The sequence below is a fragment of the Tiliqua scincoides genome, chromosome 1 (assembly GCF_035046505.1).
Source record: "Tiliqua scincoides isolate rTilSci1 chromosome 1, rTilSci1.hap2, whole genome shotgun sequence".
In the NCBI taxonomy this organism is placed as follows: domain Eukaryota; kingdom Metazoa; phylum Chordata; class Lepidosauria; order Squamata; family Scincidae; genus Tiliqua; species Tiliqua scincoides.
In genome coordinates this window covers 237,728,494-237,750,717 of record NC_089821.1, presented here as the reverse complement: position 1 = coordinate 237,750,717, position 22,224 = coordinate 237,728,494, and the positions used below count along the sequence as shown (strand labels likewise).

Genomic DNA, 22,224 nt, shown 5'->3' with positions numbered 1-22,224 from the left:
CAACTTCCAGTTTTTGTCAAAAACTGGAAGTTGCATTTAAACAATTCCAAGCTTCATTGTGAAGCCCACAGAGGTCACAGGCAGACACGCACGGCCTCTGCAGGCTTCAGAAGGGCCTCCAGAGGCAAGAGGAGCACAGCTCCTCTTGACTCTGGAGGCTCCAGGCTGGCTCACACCATGGCTTCAGGGACCCACAGAAGAAGAAATGCAGGGTACCAAACCAGCGGATAATGCGGACTGCCTGTAATTAGAAAAGATTTATTAGAAATTTATTATTTATAGGAAAGATTTGTGGTTTGCTGCTTTTGCTGCCAGCTGCAGGCGGTCCATTTTTTGCCCTCTCTGGTGGCCCATGGGCAACTGCTCGCTCAACAAGACACTGGAAGTGATCAAAAGTTATTTTTCTTGAGACCTCACGGACTGCTTCTCAGGGTCTCGCGAACCACCTGTGGTCACTAGACCATGGGTTGGGAACCCATGCTCAGTCTAAATCATGCATCATTCTGTAAGGGTCAGTCATGTCTTGCCCTTACATCACCTTATTTCCAAGTTTAAAAATCCCAAATGCAGCAGCCTTTCCTTTTATGAAAATTTCAGTTGCCCCTTTTTAACTCTACAACATCCTTTTGAAAGATGTGGCAACCAGACCTGTACATAGTACAGAAGCTCCCCTATTTACAAACACAATAGGTTCCAGGGGTCTTTTCTTAAACAGAGTAATGCAGTGTTTCTCAAACTGTGGGTTCGGACCCACTAGGAGGGTCGCAAGCCAATTTCAGGTGGGTCCCCATTCATTTCATTATTTTATTTTTAATATATTAGACTTGATGCTACTATGGTAAGTGACTGCATTTGGGGAAATGTTAGAGACCTGTACTTTTCACAAGCTACTCTGTATATTCTTTTAACAGTGATAGTAAATGGGACTTATTCCTGGGAAAGTGTGGATAGGATTACAGCCTAGGATTGTTAAAAAATTTCCTGACTGATGATGTCACTTCCGGTCATGACATCACTTCCGGTGGGTCCTGATAGATTCTCATTCTAAAAAGTGGATCCTGGAGCTAAATGTGTGAGAACCACTGGAGTAATGTCTCTGTTGCTGTGGCAGTCAGTTTCACTCCTGACATTGCCAGATTCATTCAAGATGCTGTCAGTTTCACATGGAAGCCTTTATGCTCCTGAGCAAGATTCCCCCAAAGGGAATAACTAGGTTAAAGAAATTGGGAAGTGGCAAACAGCACCAGTTCTTGAAAATCAAAATCTTTTAATACAGTACCTCCTTTATACTGGATTCTTTCTTCAGAGGCTACTTGTAAACCACAAGTAAGATTTCCAAAGTTAGGCCCCTCGTGGAATGCTACATTTCTTAGAGCACAATCCTAGGCATGTCTGCTCAGAATTAAGTCCCACTGTAGTCAATGAGGCTTATTCCCAGGAAAATGTGTATAGGATTGCAGCCTTAGAAGTACTAAGCTTTCAGCCAAGATGCCTCTTGTAAAGTTCTTTTTTCTGAAAATACTAGTACGCTGCAATTAAGAAAACTTCAAAACAATTTACAGGGGAAGATCAATCACACACAAATATCACCAAACCCCTTAAAAAGAGCTTGCTTTCCTGTAGTTCTCCTTAAAAATGATTTAAAGTTCTTGGAATCATCTAGCCAAGGTCACAGACAGGACAAAGGAGCAATACAATCTTATTATAGTAAGAGAATAGTTAAGAATGCAGTAATGTTTTACGTCTATGTCCCTTCAAATACAAAAGAAATTTGGATGTTTATATATTTGGCATCAAACATTCTAGGGTGTGTGTGTGTGTAAAAATCACTGCTCTGCACTCATGAAATGAATGATAGCTCTAGTAAAGATTTTCTATTTAAGAAGCTGGCTGAGCTCCATAGTACATTTTTTAAAAAAATGAAGGTTACAAGATACTAGTAATAGTTGAATGATGTAATTTCTATAAAAAGATGCTTAGCATACCTGCCAAGTGTAATTTATTTCAGCATATTGCTTTCAAGTATGAGAAAACTTGGTATCAAACCAGACTGTGTTGTCATATGAAGTTAATTTGTCTTGTCTGCTAATTTGTCTCACAATCTGCATCAACCACATCCTATTTTAAACAAAGATTATTGATACAGTCCCAAATTGGGATGCAGTACCTCTCTGAGCCCTACTCATATCGGAAACAGAGATCGCATTACTGTCAGCACATGGTCTTACTTTGCCATTATCCACAAAACAGACAAAGACACATTATCAGAGAAGTCATATTGTTGTGTATACGATTAAGAAAGCTACAAAAAAACATTTCTATAAATTCTTTTCACTCAGTGTTCTCAAATTACAATTCTGTATTGTTTTCACATCTTCCTGGTTGTTAATACAGACATGCCCCCTTATCTGTGGGGGTTCCATTCTGAAACCTCCCTTGGATCACTGAAACTGCAGATATGGGTAAATGCCTGTCTCCACAGTACTGGGGACTGCCGCCCCTTTGGAGACTCTCCAGGGCTTCCCTGGGCCTCCCAATGCCTTACAAGGTATTAAAGACATCACTTTCGGTTTCATTGAGAAACTGCAAGTCGTGGTTTTTTAGCCTCAGAGCTCAATCTGAGCTCAGCAGAGGCCGAGGAAGGACAACCTTGGCCTCTGCTAAGCTCAGAGGCCCCTCCAGAGGCAAGGGGAGCAGAGCTCCCCTTGTTTCCAGAGGGAGTGCGTGTGGGGGAGACCTGGACCTGATCCGCAGATACGGGATTCACAGATATGGGGGGCCCCCTTGTACTAGTGTAAGTCCATTCATACCAGTAAGGCTGGAACCCCAGAGCTGGCAGCTCTTTGAATGCTAGTACCTTTTAAGATGTACAAATACATACCTAAGATAATACCATTACTGGCTACTGTTGGAAGAACATTATGCAAATTTTAAGGCACCCAAAAAACTTGCACAGGCAAGACAGAACAATGACGGGTTTGTTCTAAAAGTGTTCTTCTGAACATGGAACACATCTTCTGTTCATGTTACTTTTTGGCAGCTTCCCATCTGTTGCTAGGATGTTGGGCAAGAAAAATGAAAGTAGATTGAAAGATGCTCTTCATCTTGCACAAGAGCTTCTGAAACCTCTTGCACAAGCAGAATCATAGCAACTGCTATAGAACATACTTATTAGAGCACTACAGGACCTTTTTTGCAAAATGTCTGGAGAACAGCACTAGTGGCAATTCTCCTTCCCCTCACGGTTTTTCGGATGCAACCCATTGTACCTACCACTGTAGCTAAGAAAATAATGACACACAGGTGTGTTCTATAACCACCAAAGTTATCGACTAGTCTCCAACTGGAACCTTCCTATAATCGAGATTTTAACATTTTCCAAGCAAAGTTACAACACACTCCGACCTTTCTTCATGGAGATGAGCCAGAATTGAATCACTGCATCTTATTGCATAAACACTGTAATGGGCAATGTATTCCATTCACTTGCTTTGATTTTGTTAAATTCCAGCCTGAACTTCTTTTACCCTTAGGAAAATAATTTTTAAAAATGCAGATTTAATATCTAAATTAACTGGTCATACTTTTTTATTGAAGTTAAGGTTACAGGAAAGAGAAGATTTCGTTTTCAGATCTCAACCTCCAATCTTTCTTTTGAGAGCTTATGACTACAACCCTATGCAAGCTCACTTCAGCTAAATCCAACTAAACAAAGTAGAACTTAGAACTAAGTGAATGTGACAGAAAACTGCAAGAACTGTGCAATAATCATTGTGCATTGCAGCTAACAATGCAATTACCTACAATGCTATGGAATGGATCACCAATAGCTCAACCATAACTCCTGAGCTAATGAACTGGGAACATTTCCATTGTATCCAATTAAGACAATGCCTTCCTCTCCTGGCTACTGTAAGAATGAATGAGATTAGCAGGTTGATTTCGGTGAGCAATATAAAATAATTATTACAGTGCACAGTACATTAATTGAGTCATTTAAAAGTAGATCATCTCAATTGTAAGTTTAATTGAATACAGAAGTCCACATATTACAGTAAGAGTGAAAGGCCATTTTTCCTATGAATTATACTTAGAGGCTGAGCAGAATGAACAGTGTGCAACTCCACCTGTAAATCGGATTTCTATCCAATCAGGGTTAGCTGCTTGTTTCTGTGGTAGCTATACAAGGTTATGATTCTCAATACAAGAAAAAACTGACAACTGGGCAAAGGTTTTGAAACCTATTTACTAAGGGTTCTTTCAGAATTAGATGGAAGTACATTTAAGAAGTAGCTTTCCAGTCTAAGCAAGCTCAAACACAAGTAATCAACAAAATAAACCAAGAATGGTTATATAAACAGAATGTAACATTTTACACATTCCGACTGAGTCCTAATTACCAGTTAAAATATACCTTGCTGTATACAGGTCTGTGCAACAGCAAAGAGTTCAGGTGACCTTTCTTCTAACAGCTGTTGATGGATGTTCACACATCGTAGAGTCCACCAAGGTAATGTCTAAAAAGAAAGGAGGACATTTTAATGAATTAAATCCACTTGTTTTAAACATCTTTGCATTTCCAGTGGATTACAGCAAATTCACGTGCTTGTCATACCACCCCACTACAAATAAGAAGCATCACCAACTGCTGTTGAGACAAACAAGAGTTAAGTTATATTAAATATTAGTAAAATCTTTCTCATGGCAACCAAGCAAGAGGATGTCCACTTGCAGAGGAAACCTTATTCCCCCCCCCCCCAACCCGATAAAAGGAAACTGAGCTCCATGGTGTACCTAACTTTGTCTTTGAAGGTCTTTCCACATGACAATATAAATCACATTTTTCTATTCACACCGATGTCCTGCACCTGTAGAACAATATCCTCTCTCCACATAACAGAAAGACCTTGCTAGGGAATCGATTTCTTATTGGTTGCCACACACACACACACACACACCCCCACGCATATATCTCATGCTCTCCCCTTTTGCTCTAGTCTAGAGAAGCAAAGCATACAGCCTTAAGGAAACATCTATGAACAGTAGGGCATCACTGCTAAGTTTAAAAAAAAAAAACTTTTTAAAATAAACCTTAAATATCTCAGAAAGTGATAGAGGTACTAAAGACGGTTCTAGTGACAAGTCAGAGATGAGCACATATAACATATAACCCACAACAGCAGGGGTACACACCTTTGAAACCCCTTCAGCAGATAATACTGCATTTCTTTATTGATACAAAGTTTCAAATATTGATACAAATATTTCAAATATTGTTTCAAATACTGATACAAATATTTGATACAATATTGATACAAATATTGATATTCAAATATTGATACAAATAAAAGATTTAAATAAACCTTAAATATCTCAGAAAGTGATAGAGGTACTAAAGATGGTTCTAGTGACAAGTCAGAGTTGAGCACATATCACACACAACAGCAGGGGTACACACCTTTGAAACCCCTTCAGCGGATAATACTGCATTTCTTTATTGATACAAAGTTTCTGAAAACACCATAAAATTATTGACAAGAAAACACCAAAAATGAGGGCTCTGAGGGCATGGTCTGAGGACACATGATGCAGCCACCTTGCTGAAGTTAAAAAACAGGTCTGGGTCTGGTCAGAGCATGGAAACCTATGTACATCACCTTGAGTTCCACCAGGGAAGAAAGGCAAGATATAAATGTAATCCTCACAATAGAGAATGGGTAGCATTCCCAGCTAGCACTTCCACCACTGGGAGCTCACTATGAAAATGGAAGTATCTTCAGTAAATTCAAAGAACAATCTGCTTGTAGGAAGACTGCTTCTGAAATCTAAATAATTCTTGTGTTCATGAAGGAAGCTTCCATTTGTACAAGGAGCTCCCAATGACAGAAGCACTAGTCAGGATACCACTCACTTTCTATTGCCTTCAGGTAGGGAACAGGAAAGGAAAAAAGAAAAATGTGATGAAAAACTCAGTCTATTCTAATCTAGATAGTTAGACCAAGACATCTACAGTGTAGGTCTATGTCATGAATGAAAGCTGTGGTCAAAGGAATCAGACTACCAGGGGCACCTCTAGACAATGAAAACTGAATGCCTAGAAGAATGACTGAAAATTTATAACCCTTAAAACATTTGAAAATCTTAGCTGCTACTGAAATAAGACATCAGTGGTTCTTCCGAAGTGCCAATAACCCCTTTTAAGCACCTAATGGGTAATTTAGTTTCCCAATGACTTTATAATTCTAGCCTTCATAGACTCATAAAGTGCAAAGCAATTACATTATAAACAGGCCTATGGTAGTCATGTACTATAACAGTGCTAAGTAACAGTTATCAGTTGGAAGCACATCTTCAGGAACAGTTGCATGCAGTTTAGTAAAAGTCCTTTAGAAAACCCTGTTGAAATGGGTATCATATTGGATCACACAGGACACGACAAAACATGACTTATGTTATCAAGTTGAATAAAACAATGTACCTATGCAGGAGATCTTAAAGAAGTCAACTTTTACTTTTGGACACTTCAGCTAGGAACCCACAAGGCTATTCACAACGATGTTAGGACATGAACAGTACTTGCCAAGTTGTTCTTGATGTTATGGGTTCAAAAGACAACATTTTGTCACAAAAAGTTTGTAACACAAAAGACTGTCTTAAGACAACAAAATTACATAGCTGTAGAAAATGAATACTGGAGACCTTGAAACTGGAGACACTAATCTAAAGACAGAATTTTTTGTAGAGATTTCCTATTAAATACCAATTGGTCACATTTTCTATTTTAGTAAAAATTTTCACCAATTTTCACTTTATTAAGACAGAGTATAACCAACAAAGGTACTTCTAAGAGTTTGGTTCCTTCACTAAGGATTGTTTTCATTAGATTGTGCTTTCAGACTATGTCCTCAGCCTTTCCAGATAAACGATTTACTGGAGTCCCAAAAAACTAATGTCTACATGTACATTTCCAAAATGGTGTTGAGGACATAGTGCAGTACCTCTTTTACTGCTCATTGAAAAAAAGCCCCAGAGATAGTTTTCTGTCATGGTTTCACAGCCATTTCTTGGGGATTACAGATTCAAAGAGATACATTACTTGTTGGTTGGTCTGAATATATATGGCACCCCAAAGACAGCACTCTTTGCCATTTCTGCTGATAAACTCATAAGCAAGTTCTGCAATCAACTGCAATAACCTGCTGTGGAGATAATCTCATATAGACAGTTATTTGGACGTTAAATGTAACTTCTGATTATGTCTGACATATTATGGTAATTTTCCTGTAATTACCATAACGATTGCCTTCATTTGCAACTGCACCTGCAAGCATATTGCCTTTTCAGAGCTCAAACTGGGACACTGTTTTGCAATGGACTTTCTTTGAAACAAATACAGTAGCAAAACAGGTTTTAGAAGAGTTTTACCTGCTCTACTTAATAAAACATTTGCTGGGACTAATCGGAGACCCAAGACAGGTGATGAATGTTACTTTATGTTAGAACATAAGAAAAGCTTTACTGGATCTAATCAAAGGTCCATAAAGTTCAAAATCCTCCTTCCTTCCTACAGTGGCCTAGCAGCTACTTCTGAGAAGTTCACAATCAAGAGTGGAAGACATACTTCTCTTCCACCATTGCTCCCCCTGCAAATGATATTCAGAGAAAAACTGTCACAGAACCTGGGTTAGTACATACCATCCTGACTAGTATCCACCGATAGACATTTCTTCCATGAATTTGTTGAATCCCCTTCTAAAGCCACCCATGTTAGCAGCCATCATCACAGCTTGTGATCACATCACATCCAGTGTTCCCTTTAAGCTGTGTGGCTCCACGGCTCCACACAGCTTGAAGTTCTTGGAAGTTCAGCAATGACATTGCCGTGTGCCCAGAAATGCCACAGGACTCCAGTGAGGCAGCTGAAGGGGTCCACGCACAAGGGCGTACCTCTTAGAGGGTTTACAGATCACATCCACAAATTATATGCTGTGTGAAGTAGCATCTCCTTTTGTCCTCCTATTCTGTAAAGGTAAATATTTATTATTTACCTTCTGTGGTAAATACACCACCACACAGTTTCATTGGAACACCTTTGGGTCTTCTACTGTGGGAGAGGAAGGAAAACCTCTCTCACCCTTCTTACAAGCTAAGACACCCCAAATGCTGTAGCCTTTCCTCAAAAGAAAGGTGCACCATCCCTCTAACAATTTTTGTTGCCCTTTTTCCCCAGCTGTTAGCAGTGTAGGGAACCATGTTTCAAGCATGACCGGTGAACCTTGAATAAGGTTTCTCAAATCTTCTGCCACAATCCACAAAGTCAGCCAGGCTTGGGAAGGACAGACAGAGAGCTTTCTTCATTCAAATAAAGAAGCCAAATGGCCACACAGTGGAAATAGTGCAGGGCGGCCAGATAGCAATTGCCCACTCAAAATATCACAGCTCTCTGAGAAATAGGCAATTCAGATGATGGAAGCAGACTCCCTGAGCAGTCAGCATTCATAACTATAGGATGCTAGGAGCAATGACGTAAAACAGAAAGTCCTGGAGAAACTGTTGAAGTGCCAAGTTACACCCAAGGCAGATATAACTCAAGTTATCCTCCTGCTTTTCAAATACACACTTCTTTGATCTTAGAAATAAGAAAAGTCTAAGGATGTTTTTTGTATTTTTATTTATTGTTGTAAGACGCCTTGGGTTCCTTCGGGGAGAAAGGTGGGATATAAATGTAGTAAATAAATAGTGCAGTACCATCAGCATACACGCTGCTTTACATACTACATTAATGTTTCTTAGGCAAAGGAAGGGAATGAGAATTCAGTCAGAGAGGAGCAGGATGGTAATACACTGCAGCTGCCTCAAGAGACAACTAGCAAAGGAATTCAACTTGCTTCTGCAGTTGCTGCACAGCTGAGCATTTCCCTTACTTTCCTGCTCTCCTTTGTCCTTCTGATTTACATTTTAGCCACAGCTCAGCATCTTCTCATCACTTTTACTCTGGCTGGATTCACTACCCTTTTGCTACAATGTGATTTCCAGCCTCTCAGTGGACCTATGCACTAGTTCTACCTCGATTTACTTCCTTGGACCTCCTCACATCCTAGTAACTCTGTGATCATCACCTGAAAATAATGGCAAAAAATGGGAAGTTGAAAGAAAAAGGGTAACTGAAGCAAGACACGATACAAAGAACAAATGGAACCAATTAAAAGATGTTATTTTATTATTTCATAATGGCCCCCATCCCCCCTCACCTGAATAGCTTCAAGCTTATGTCGCAAATTCACAAGCACTGTTCTAGCCACCATCAGCAAAACAGGATGGGAAGTCAGGCTGTATATCGATTCACCATCTTGAACCAGTATGCTAAGGGCAGCTGTAGACAATGCACTGGGCTGGAAAGAGCAAGCGAACAACTTACTTTAAGTAGCTTCAAATTTTTTGGTCAAGACACAACAAAACTCTCATGTCGGACACACCTGCTTACATTGACATTATCCCCATTGTCCTCCTGCTTTCCAAATACACACTTCTCTATCTTAGACAGAGTCTAAGGATTATGCAGTACCATCAGCATACCATCAGAAATGTAAAAAGGCGATACCATCAGAACCATCAGAAATGTAAGAAGGTGATACAGGAGGCCAAGAGAGACTATGAGGAACACATGGCCAGCAACATTAAAGGGAATAATAAAAACTTCTTTAAATACATTAGAAGCAGGAAACCCACCAGAGAAGCAGTTGGCACTCTGGATGGTGAGGGAGGGAAAGGGGAGATAAAAGGAGACTTAGAGATGGCAGAGAAATTAAATGAGTTCTTTGCATCTGTCTTCATGGAAGAAGACTTTGGGCAGATACAGCTGCCTGAATGGCCCCTCGTGACTGAAGAATTAAGTCAGATAGAGGTTAAAAGAGGTCTCAGACATAATTGACAAATTAAAGATCAATAAGTCAACGGGCCCTGATGGCATCCACCCAAGAGTTATAAAGGAATTGAAGAATGAAGTTGCTGATCTCTTGGCTAAAATACGCAACTTGTCCCTTAAAACGGCCATGGTGCCAGAAGATTAGAGGATAGCAAATGTCACGCTGATCTTTAAAAAGGGAAGGAGAGGGGACCCGGGAAACTATAGGCAGTCAGCCTAACGTCTGTTCCAGGTAAGATAGTAGAATGCGTCATCAAAGATAAAATCTTAAACACATAGATAAACAAGCCTTGCTGGGGGAGAATTAGCATGGCTTCTATAAGGGTAAGTCTTACCTTACGAACCTTCTAGAGTTATTTGAAAAGGTCAACAGGTATGTGAATGCGGGAGAACCCATGGACAATATATACCTAGACTTTCAGAAGGCATTTGACATGGTCCTTCACCAAAGGCTGCTGAGAAAGCTCCACAGTCAGGGAATTTGGGCAGATCCTCTCCCAGATTAGGAACTGGTTGAGGTCCAGGAAGCAGAGAGTGGGTGTCAATGGGCAATTTTCACAATGGAGAGAGGTGGAAAGCAGTGTACCCCAAGGATCTGTCCTGGAACCAGTGGTTTTCAATCTGTTCATAAACAACCTGGAGGCAGGGCTAAGCAGCAAGGTGGCCAAGTTTGCAGCTGACACCAAACTTTTCTGAGTGGTGAAGACCAGAAGAGATTGTGAAGAGCTCCAGAAGGATCTCGACAAAATGGGAGACTGGGCAGCAAAATGGCAGATGCGCTTCAATGTCAGTAAGTGTAAAGTCATGCACATTGGGGCAAAAAAATCAAAACTTTACATATAGGCTAATGGGTTCTGAGCTGCCTGTGACAGATCAGGAAAGAGATCTTGGGGTCCTTGTGGACAGCTCGATACAAGTGTTGACCCAGTGCGCAGCAGCAGCGAAGAAGCGAATTCCATGCTTGGGATCATTAGGAATGGCATTCAGAATAAGACAGCTAATATTGTTATGCCATTGTACAAATCAATGGTTAGGACACACCTGGAGTACTGCGTCCAGTTCTGGTCGCCACATCTCAAAAAGGATGTCGTGGAGATGGAAAAGGTGCAAAAGAGAGCAACAAAAATTACTGGGCTGGGGCACCTCCCTTATGAGCAAAGGCTACAGTGTTTGGGCCTCTTCAGTCTAGAAAAGAGGTACCTGAGGGGGAACATGATTGAGACATACAAAATCATGCAGGGGATGGACAGAGTGGGTAGAGAGATGCTCTTTTCCCTCTTGCATAATGTCCAGGGGACATCCACAAAAGTTAAGCGTTGGGAGAGTTAGGAGAGACAGAAGAAAATATTTCCTTACCCAGCATGTAATTAGTTTGTGGAATTCTTTCCCATAAGAAGTAGTGATGGCATCTTGCCTGGATGCCTTTAAGAGGTGATTGGACAAATTTCTGGAGGAGAACATTATGGGTTACAAGTCATAGTAGGTATGTGCAAGCTCTTGGTTTTAGAGGCAGGCTGCCTCTGATTGCCAGTTGCGGGGGGGGGCACCAGGACGCAGGTTGTGGCTGTTGTCTCGTGTGCTCCCTAAAGCATTTGGTGGGCCACTGAGATACAGGAAGCTGGACTAGATGGGCCTTTGGCCTGATCCAGCGGGGCTTTTCTTACGTTCTTACAAGTTGCTTTACCTACTACATTAATGTACCTTAGGTAGAGGAAGGGAATGAGAATTCAGTCCCAGAAACATTAAATGCAGTGGATAGTTTTTTTAAATCTGTGTGAAAGTACAGAAATAAGAATGTTGCACTCACTATTACAAATAGTGACAATTAAGAAAAATATCCCAGAGAAAAATGAATGAACAAGGAACATGGAGGGAGAGAGAAAGAGCATATAATGCTCTGAATTTATATTAAAGTTGACTTCAGTCTTTCTGCATCTCATGAGGTCTGCAGTCAAGGCCTTAAGTGACTGTACAAATGACAACAAATACACGCATAGGAAATGTGAGTATAAACACACATAGGAATTTATACTGTAAATACATGTTTAAACTATTATGGTAACTACAAAACAAATTCTTCCCCCCATATCATCATCAATGATTTCTGAATGCATAAAACGGAATACGAGACATATTGAAAAATATCCAAAATGCACACACAGCACATCTTTTTTTCAGGTTTGAAGTCTCCCTCTCTCTCTTTCTAATGCATACCAGCTGAAGGCTGAACATAATCTTTACACAGCATTCTGAACCTCTGAGGTAACTTCAAACTTTTCCTCAGCAGGATGCAGCATGGGGATTGCAGTAAGAGGGACCTAATAGGAGATGGGGGATCTCTACTTGCCCAAGGGGCCCTATGGAGCTCAAAAAAAATGTCAAAATGTCAAAATAGAAATGGAACAGAAAGGCACTCAAGATTAACAACTACATGGGCAGAAGGTCTTTCAGGAGGGCAGCAAGGTTTAGAAAGCATCACACAGTGATGAGTCTACTTGATTTTGAGTGGCCAGTGATCATGGATCTCAAGCATCAAGGACAGTTTAAACAAGAAGGAACAAAACCAGCCAAGACAGTTAGGATACTAGGGGTTGGGGAGGGTTTACCTCACTATGCTGTTGCAGCAAGTCAGGGGGCAGAAAATCCTGAGGTTGCAGTTGAATGGGAGGTCCAGTCCAGTTGCTCTGAACAAACAACTGCAAGCTCCCAACACCAAGGAGAAACACCACACTTTGCCTGCAAGACATAAAAGTGATTCCATTTTTATTAAACATTTCTGTAAAGGTACAAGCAAACACTATACAGAAATAAACATGACCTTTTAATCCTAATACAAGATTCTTTTAAATTAAAAATGGGGAAACCACCACCACAAAAAAAAAATCGAGCTAAACACGGAGTGCCCACTCTGTGAGAGCAAATGTGCAGTTGAAGAATGCTTCCCCTCCATTATTCATCAAGGAAAGCAATCAAGGTTTTTTATTCTGAGACCCTTCAAGTCTAGAACCAATCAATTTAACTAATCAATTGAGTACTACCTGCACTGCTGATAGCAAGCCTCAGAAAGGTTCAACACTCAGCAAGAAATTTCTGAACTAAGCGCCTATAAAGAATCACCAACACTTTTTGAGACAGAAGGGCAGGGAATCTCTGTTGCTAGATCTGAGATGGTGTTTAAATACAGCCCCTTATTGCCCACTCCTGTAGACCAGGGGACTCTTCAGAATGGCCTGGGATGTGGCATACCAGAATTCAGCTCAAGGGGTGGGGAGGGGAAGACTTATACAGACAGAGGTTCCTTTGAATCCAGCCTAGGCTTTTTTATTACAAGGAATGCAAGTTTGTAAAACCTGGTAAGTTTTACCACAAGATTTAAGAGTCTACTTTGTTTCTTTTAATTCCTTATGTCATCAACCATTTCATAAGCATTTCAGATGATGTATCTGTGACTCCAGCAATAAGCAACAATCCTGTATTTTCAGAAAAAGATTTTTGTCGCATTTTGTTTCCATTATATTTTGACCTGTCCCTTTTGATGCTTTTTCCCCTTTTCTGTTTTCATTCTCTGTCTGTCCTTATAGCTTTCTCAATAACTGCCAAGAAGTCCTTGATATGGATTATACCCTGAAGAACTAGATGCCACATCCTCAGCAATTATAATTGGAGTAAAAATAATAACTACACAACATATATTTCATAGAGTACATTACATTGCAACTACGGGGGGGAAAAGGCAGCTTGGTAAACTTGATTTGACTTGGTAAACAATCACATGTGGCATTCAAAAGGTGAATAAATGTGGTGGTCCACAAAGATCTAGTAAAATCAGCACAGCAGTCCCAATATAATAAACTTGAAAAACCACCGCAATAGTACAAAAAGTTAAAGACAAACACAACAATGCTAACTACCTCATGTTTAAACAAAACAATCCTATGCATGTTCTCTCAGAAGTAAGTCTCATAGTGTTCAGTGGGACTTACTCCTAGAACAGTGTGTATAGGACTGGAGTTTCATAATAAATTCTTGGAGTTATTCTGGAATCAAAAATTGCAAGGATCAGTGCAAAGAAGGATACAGGATTAGTTAATTCTTTGATTTTACCAAATAGTTTCAATTATTCCAGTTGTTTTGCTCATACAATTATTACCATATGTGATCCATTTTTAAAAGTATAAAAATTTTTAAATTGCCTTTGGGCAAAATTAGATCTTCAGAGAAATTGTTGGTTATACCCATAGTTTTTGCTATTATTTTTCATACTGACAGTTATTATAGGATACTATACAAGTTATTCCTTCTTTTAAAAAAGTAATTTTTTACCTTTCCATACAGTCAGCATCTGCAGAAGAGCAGTCCAGGTAAGCTTGAATCTGCTTTTCTAAATAGCTGTCAATGGTCTCCTCTCCTCCTGCTGCAGGTGTTGTGAAGACATTCTGGACTGCTTCACTTAGTAAGATAGCTTCATAATTCCCTTCCAAAAGCAACTGCAATAGCGATCCACTTTCTAAACCGAAATATCAGAGTGGCATTTTTCAGAGCAACTAGTTTTTCAAGAATACACTGTGGCATTTCATACAACAAAACAGCGTTCATATTGGATACTTGGCATGCATACGTTTTTTAAAATGTAAATTAGTAGATAGAGTTCACAAATTAGTCCATAAGTGCTGGAAATCAGACTTCAAGCCTAGTGAATAGGTAATCTTCCTTAAACCTTCCTTTAAAAGGTTGTTTCAATGTAGTGGAGATTCTTTCTTTATGCTATAGGATTTTGTCTATACTTAACATGGATAACCAAGGCACAGGAAAATTTTCATCAGTAATTAGACTTAATTTCCTTGCACTAGAAAAATGCAAACTCATATTTTGCCCAGATTTATCAAGGAAGTGATAAAACTTAAAAGTACAGCCTCATATCCATTACCAAAAGATAGTATTAAGTGGCCCACACTCAAAACGACAGCTCAAAGTGATTTTTCATACTGGTGCCTAGCTCGAGTGAGCTTACAATGTGCTGCAGCAGTGATTAAGAGGCTCATAGCATTCCACGCTCAAGAAAACTGAGGACTGAAAATCACTTCCATGACTACATCAATGTGGGGAAGACAGTATCCGAAGACTTGAACAGCACTACAGCCACTGAGACTGCAGACACATTAGAAAATTACAGTGAAGGGTAGCAAAAATGAGATCATTCAATTATAATTTCAGAACATCTTAAAGGAATCTATTTCACAGGTGAGAACCATATCACTCACAGAAGCTCTGCACATATAACACTTCTGTTTAATAATAATAATAAACTTTATTTATACCCCGCCCCTCTCCCCAAAAGGACTTCCAGGAGTGGAAGAAACAATGCTGCTGATACCTACTAGATGGCTTACACCAGGGGTGCTCAATAGGTGGATCGCGATCTACCGGTAGATCGCGAAGCAAAATGAGTAGATCGCGGAGTGCCAACCCCCCCCCTTCAGGTGCCTCTGGGAGGAAACGCCGGGAGTAAGGCCCATTGTACTCAATGGGGCTTACTCCCAGGTAAGTGTGGCTAGGATTGCAGCCTCACAGCCTAATCCTAGGCATGTCTACTCAGGAGTAAGTCCTGTTATACTCAGTGGGGCTCAAGGTACACCAACATACATTGTACACATAAATGTTATATGTTATGATGGCGTGAACATTGTTAAAAAAACTCTGGTAGATCTCCGGGCCTTGCTGGGTTTCAAAGTAGCTCTGGAGCCAAAAAAGTGTGAGCACTCCTGGCTTACACCAATCTCATACCTAAATATATGAATCATAGGGGTGGGGGGAAGGCAAAGCTCCTTACAGAGATGATCTGGTTGCTTTGCAGGTGTTACACCTTTTAGCAGCCACTGAACCAATGTCCTACCTGATACCACCCTGGTCTATTTTTATTTTTCACCTTTTTTCACACCTACAGCAATTCATGGGAGTTTAGCTGTTGGGGAAGCAGCTTCTACCCTACAGAGCAGCAATTTTCAACCCTTGTCTGCACACAGACAAGGCACTAAAATTGTCAGGGCACACCATCAGTTTTCTGACAATTGACAAGGCACATCAACACACTGTCACTGGGGGGGATCACATCCCCCAATGACCCTACTAATACATGACCCTTCCCTAAACTCCCATGGCACACCTGTGGATCATTTGTGGCACACTGGCTGAAAATTTCTGCTACAGAGGAACCATACAAATGAGTGTTCCATATTCTCAAAAAAGGACATACTTCCCCACCCTACTCTAAGCCATTTGGAGCCAAATTCTATGCCTGTCTCAGAAGTAAGTCCGATTAGAGTCAATGGGGCTTACTCCCAGGAAAGTGTGGCTAGGATTGCAGCCTAATAGCCTAAAGCCTATGCCTGTCTACTCAGAGGTAAGTCCCATGAGAGTCAATGGGGCTTACTCCCAGGGAAGTGTGGACAGGATTGCAGCCTCCGGTAGCAGGAAGGTGGGAGGGAAGGAGACACTGCAAGGAAGCCTGCCAGGCACTGAGGACCGGGACTGCTCGCCGCCCCCTTCCCCTCCGGGCAGTACCATGCGCAGGGCAGCGGGTGCCTGTCCTCCCCCCTCCGCGCAAGTACTGAGACAGGTGAGGGGAGAGCAGGGGCGGGGTTGCCACGGCAACCGTCTCACCTGCCGCCGAAGCCGCCTCGCTCTGCTTCCACCGCGGCGACTCAGCTGCGGTGGGGAAGCCCCTGAGCAGCACCTGCTCCAACGCTCGCATGTCGCGGGGCGCGCTCCTCGGTCCGTGCAGCAGCAACGGAACGGGCCCCAGGAGGACGAAGAGCGGTGCTGTGGAGGAGGAGGAGGAGGAGGAGGACGACGACGACGCCGCCGCCCTCCGGCAACGTGGCAAAGCCTCTACCGGCGCGCGCCCATGTGCGGTCCGCGGTCTCTGGGAGCCGCCATGACACCGGGAAGCGAGGAGGGCGGCGGCGCAGGCGCGTCAGCCCCTTTAGCTTCGGTGCTGGCGGAAGGCTTCCCAGGGAGGGGCGCACGCGGAGTGGAGCCGCGAGCCTCCTCTTGGGAGCTGCAGCCCGAGCCTCTGCGTGTCTACTCAGAACTCAGTCTCCTGATGGTCACTTTCCTGGGAGTAAGCCGCATTGACTCTCATGGGACTTACCTCCGAGTAGACATGCCTAGCTTGGGCTCTTAGCCTGCAGTCCTGTGCACACTTTCCTGGGAGTAAGCCCCATTGACTATCATGTTGCTTACTTCTGAGTAGACATGCCTAGCTTGGGCTCTTAGGCTGCAGTCCTGTGCACACTTTCCTGAGAGTAAGCTCCACTGAAGACAATGGGACTTCTGAGTAGAGAAACTTAGGCTTGTGAGTTCAGTGTGGCTGAAGGCAAGTATTGACTGGCGTGCTTGTAGCTGGCACTGGAGGGAGATAACCCCAAGTGAAGCAGCCCCCAAGCCCAAACCTCAGACCAGGGGTGTCCAAAGTTTTTGGCAGGAGGGCCACATCAGCTCTCTGACACTGTGTTGGGGAAAAAAAGAATTAATTTACATTTAAAATTTGAATAAATTTACATAAATGAATATATTAAAGATGAACTTATATGAATGAATGAAGGTCTTGCAATAGCTCAATGCCTATAAAAGGCCTTGCACAGAGCAAGGCTGGCCTTTCCTTTGCTGCCGCTGCTGCATCACAGACGTGAAACAGCAAGCAGTGGAGGGAGCTCTCATCCCACAGCTCCCAAGAGAGGTCAAACAGTCGCCCTCACACTGAGAGAAGTTGCGTTGGGCCAGTGTGGACTTCAGCAAATCTGCAGAGGGCCAGAGGCTCTTTGGAAACTGGGGGCTCCCTGAGGGCCGCATTGAGAGGCCTCGAGGGCTGCAAGTGGCCCCCGGGCCGGGGTTTGGGCACCCCTGCCTCAGACCAAAGGTTCCATCTCAGACTGAAGCTTTCTCCACTTTGTTGCGGCCATCTTGGGCATGTGCCAGTCTATCAAATTATTTTTAGTTATTCCCTGCTTCCTCCTCCCCCCCCATGCAGATTCCTAAAATGGCTCACATCATGGTCATTGTCCTAGAAGAACAGGGGTGCCCAAACCCTGGCCCTGGGGCCACTTGCAGCCCTCCAGGACTCCCAATCAGGCCCAGTGGGAGCCCTCAGTCTCTAAGGAGCTCTGGCCTTCCAGAGACTTGCTGGAACCCATGCTATCCCAACACAACTGCTCTCAGCATGACAGCTAACCTCTCATGTGAACTGTGGGATGTGGGCTTCCCCCACTGCTTGTTGTTTCACATTTGTGATGCAGCAGTGTCAGCAAAGGAAAGGCCGGCCCTGCTTTGTGCAAGGCCTTTTATAAGCCATGAGCTATTGCAAGACCTTCATTCATTCATATAAGTTACATCTCTAATGTATTCATTTATGTAAATTTATTCAAATATAAATTCTTGCCGTCCCCCCCTCCACAGTGTTGGAAAGATGATATGGCCCTCCTGCCAAAAAGTTTGGACACCCCTGTCGTAGAAGAAGAATTAGAAGAGCTACAAAGTGAAGAACATATAGATCTGTGCACTGCATGTATTCCCCCTTTCTATTGGAAATGGTCCAAAATCTGTCTGATGATTTCCATTGTGAGAGCTTTCACCATTTCTTATCCATTTTTGCCATGCTCTTTGTCTCATTACCACAAGAGCTGGTGTGCTACATTACTTTTCAAATTAGTTTAACAAACAAATGAGATTCCTGAGTTACTGATGTCCATATAGGACAGCACCTTGTGTGTTTCAGAGCCCAGTCCTATCCAATGTTCCGGTGCAGATGCAGCCCTGAGGTAAGGTAACAAGCATCCCCTCACCTTGAGGAGGCCTCCGTGACTGCCCCCCCCCCAGGATGCAGTGTATGCTCTGTTGGCACAGCTGCATCAGTGCTGGAAAGTTGGATAGGATTGGGCCCTTAATTGTGAACCCATAGATGTGCAGAATAGACAAAATGACTGTTGCCTAGAGACCACTAATAGTCAGTTTTTAAAAGGACAATGAGTGGTAACTATTCTTTATTATACTTGGATGAATACATGTTTTGACTACTGGTCTCCCCCTTGAATTAAGTTCTTATTATTCCATTCTCTTGGCCATGCCAGAAGCTATATTATTATTTTTTTAATAGTGTGGAACAATACATGCTCCAAAGAGGTAGCATTCATTTGGACATTGTACTTAATCATGACTGGATTAATTAGAATGTTCCTTTTCTGTTTTATTACTCATGTGGCAGTGGCTCCCGAATATAATAGTGGTTCTCAAACTTTTTAGCACCAGGACCCACTTTTTAAAATGACTCTGTATCAGGACTCACCTAGCTTTGTGAGACTTAAAAAAAAAGATTTCTAGAAAGAAATATTTATTTATGTACAAGTAGTATTTTATTTATTTGTAAAAAAACATTGATAAATTTCTTGTAATGAGGCTGTCCTTATGAATAGTCTGAAGGTTAGTAAGGGCACAAGCCTAACAAGGTCTGCACAGAAGGAAGTCCTATTTTGTTCAATGGGGCTTACTCTCAGGAAAGTGTGCTTAGGATTGCAGCCTTAAGCACTTTGTGACAGCACAGAAGATAGGGGTGCCAGAGAGAAAGCCTGTGCTGTCCTGTTTGCGCCAGAACCTGAACTAGAGCTGCTAGGTAGGAGCTGCCCTGAGCAATGCAGGGGCGTGGGGAGGGGGTGGAAGAGGGTAGGGGGTGTGCTCCATCTGACCCAAAGCTTCAATGTCAGGCTCACCGCCCGACACGGAGGCTTTTGATTCACCGCCAACCTTTTGGTTGGCGGTGAATCAAGTACCCCCATTGCAGGGCTACTCCCTTTACCTGAGGGAAGGGAACGAAAGTCCCCGTCTTCTGAGGTGCTGCTGGTGGCTGCCCAAAGTTTTTAGGATGCGGAGGCAGCCATTTTTTGCGCCAGCTCAGGCTTGGGCTGCCCATGAGCAACTGGAATATTTCCTGCACTGTTGTTGGTATAACTGCACAAGTAACAGGTTTGAGGAGGTTTTGTTTCCAATGAAAGTTGATCAGGGAAAGGGCTTAGAACCGTGTTTCTCAACCAGTAGTATGGGTACCACCAGTGGTACTTGAAGGGGTGTCTGGTGGTAATCATGGGGCCACTGGACACCTGCCACCCAGCAGCAAGTCCAGGAATGCAATACAACGAACAGTGGTAAGAGGGTCAGCTTGGCAGGCAGCGCTCCAAAGCATGCCTTTCCACACTTGAAAGAGCCCTCCAGTCCACTCTGAGCTGTGGTTTGTCATGTTGCATCTGGTCTCCCAACCCAGAAGTAACTGGCAAGGTTGTCACTGCCAGTTATTTCCAGTGGTCCTTTGAATAGGTGGACCATGAGAAGTGGTATGGCAGAGAACAAAATTGAGAAACACTGGCTTAGAATATCCCTAATGAAGCCAGCAGTTGGTTAGAACCTTTTTGATGTGGGAAGCATAATGCATGTTGGAGTCCTCAGTGCTTCTTGCACACAGTGACAGTGTGCAGGATCATGGGGGTGTTCTGGAATATGCTTTCAGTTCAAGCAGGATCCTGCCATTCTGGAAGTGCATGCTTGCACCTTCCTGGGCAGCAGTCTGCAGAGCAAAAATTTTGTCCATCTCCTCCTAGGCCAGCAAGGATCTTCCTTCTATTTTTTTTCAGGTTTCCATCCTATTTGTATATATCTGTAGGATCTCAGTCCCTTGCTACCCTCTCAAAATATATGCTCTAAACTAGAGTTCCTATGGCAACGATTCATCAGCCACGTCCTTGTACAGTTCTTTCAAAAGTCTTGCTCTAAATTAGCTTAGTATGTGTTACATTTTTCTGACCATCTTTCAGCTTCAGTGATATAGCTTTTTGATATCGTAGTTCTGCTTTTGTTGTTATTATATCCTTTCAGTTATGTACAGGTCCGCTTATGCTTTAGGATTGTTGGGGCAGGAATGCTTGCTAGTTACCTTCAGACTTGAGTTTTTGACAGTAGCTTCTCAATGAATCCATCTAGCGGAGACTCACTCAACATTTTTCCCTCAAGAGTAAATCTTGGCCACATTCTCATTCTCTAGCAAATTTAGTAAATAGATGTCATGCAGAAGCACATCTGACAGTGTGAGCTTTTCCTTTACTGTGAAGACCCATCCCTAGGTTTTAAACCATGGTTGTTGTACTACCTGTGGTCTTGTTCTTCTTGGATCTTGTGTCTTCTGCCAACTTCTTGCCTGAAATTCAAATTATCTAAGGCAGGGGTGCTCAAACTTTCAACTTTAGGGATGCTGGACCTTTAACAAGTGTATAGAAGAGAGAATTTCAGCAGGTGCAACTTGTCATCCCACAGATGACAAGCCGCACCTGCTGAAATTCTCTCTTCTATACACTTGTTAAAGGTCCAGCATCCCTAAAGTTGAAAGTTTGAGCACCCCTGATCTAAGGAATGAAGGTCACAAATTACAATCACTGGCAGAAAGCCACCTTTATTGACATTCAACCAACCGCATCAATCAATCTAAATCTTTAGTTCCCCTTTTCGATGGACCAGAGGAGGACAAGAAGATGTCAAGGGCCTTCTTCTGTTGATGGTTTTTTTGACTCCATACAAAATGACTCCATCTCAAGGTTGACTGTCTTATAACATTGACTAATGAGCCATATATTCATTGGGGGCGGGGGAAGGAACAAACCTTGAACAAAAAGGAGGTCACAGTCTCTTTTCCAAGACAGTCCTTGTCAGGATCTTTGGTAAATGGGAAGAATGAATGTCCTTTTTACTATTAGATATTATTACAGCTTGTCTGGAATCTGCTGCTGTTCTGGGCTCTAGAATTCTTTGTTATTCGGTCTTAATTGGTGATTTGTGTACAAGACAAGAGAGCATTGCTTTCAAGGATAAATTGTGCACTATTTTTTCTTTACCAACTAAAGTTTAGAATGCAGAAATTTTTCTGACTTGACCCCAGATTTCAACAGAGTTTCAAAGTCTGGCAGAGGTCAAAATATCATGTTCTCTGGTCTCCATTGATGTGGACAGAATAACATTTTGTTGGCATATGTTTTTCAGCTAGCAGCACCAGTACCTCTGGAGTGATGTATGTAAATCTCCTTAAAGCACGCTATGGTCACATATGTTTTTCAGCTTCTAGCACGTTTGCAACCTTTCCTTCGAGCTCAAAGGTATTAAACATGGTTGGCCTCCATGCATAACATTTGCCTTTCAGATGGAATGCAAGGTGCCGTGATCATTGAGCAGACTCCAAATGTATGCGCCATGATAGCTGAGGTCAGATT

At 42.3% G+C, this 22,224-nt stretch overlaps 1 protein-coding gene across 1 annotated transcript in view; it reads right to left on the bottom strand.

Annotated features, from left to right (window-relative positions):
* The window catches only part of TTC27 (tetratricopeptide repeat domain 27), a 114,342-nt gene extending 97,486 nt beyond the window's left edge, over window positions 1-16,856 (bottom strand). Inside the window, exons 1-5 of the mRNA XM_066611559.1 lie at window positions 16,586-16,856; window positions 14,249-14,432; window positions 12,532-12,661; window positions 9,252-9,392; window positions 4,415-4,517 (exon numbers count right to left, since the gene is read on the bottom strand). Coding sequence (XP_066467656.1) covers window positions 4,415-4,517; window positions 9,252-9,392; window positions 12,532-12,661; window positions 14,249-14,432; window positions 16,586-16,676 — 649 coding nt within the window. The 5' untranslated portion in view covers window positions 16,677-16,856. The remainder of the gene's footprint in view (window positions 1-4,414; window positions 4,518-9,251; window positions 9,393-12,531; window positions 12,662-14,248; window positions 14,433-16,585) is intronic.
* Between the last annotated feature and the right edge of the window lie 5,368 nt (window positions 16,857-22,224).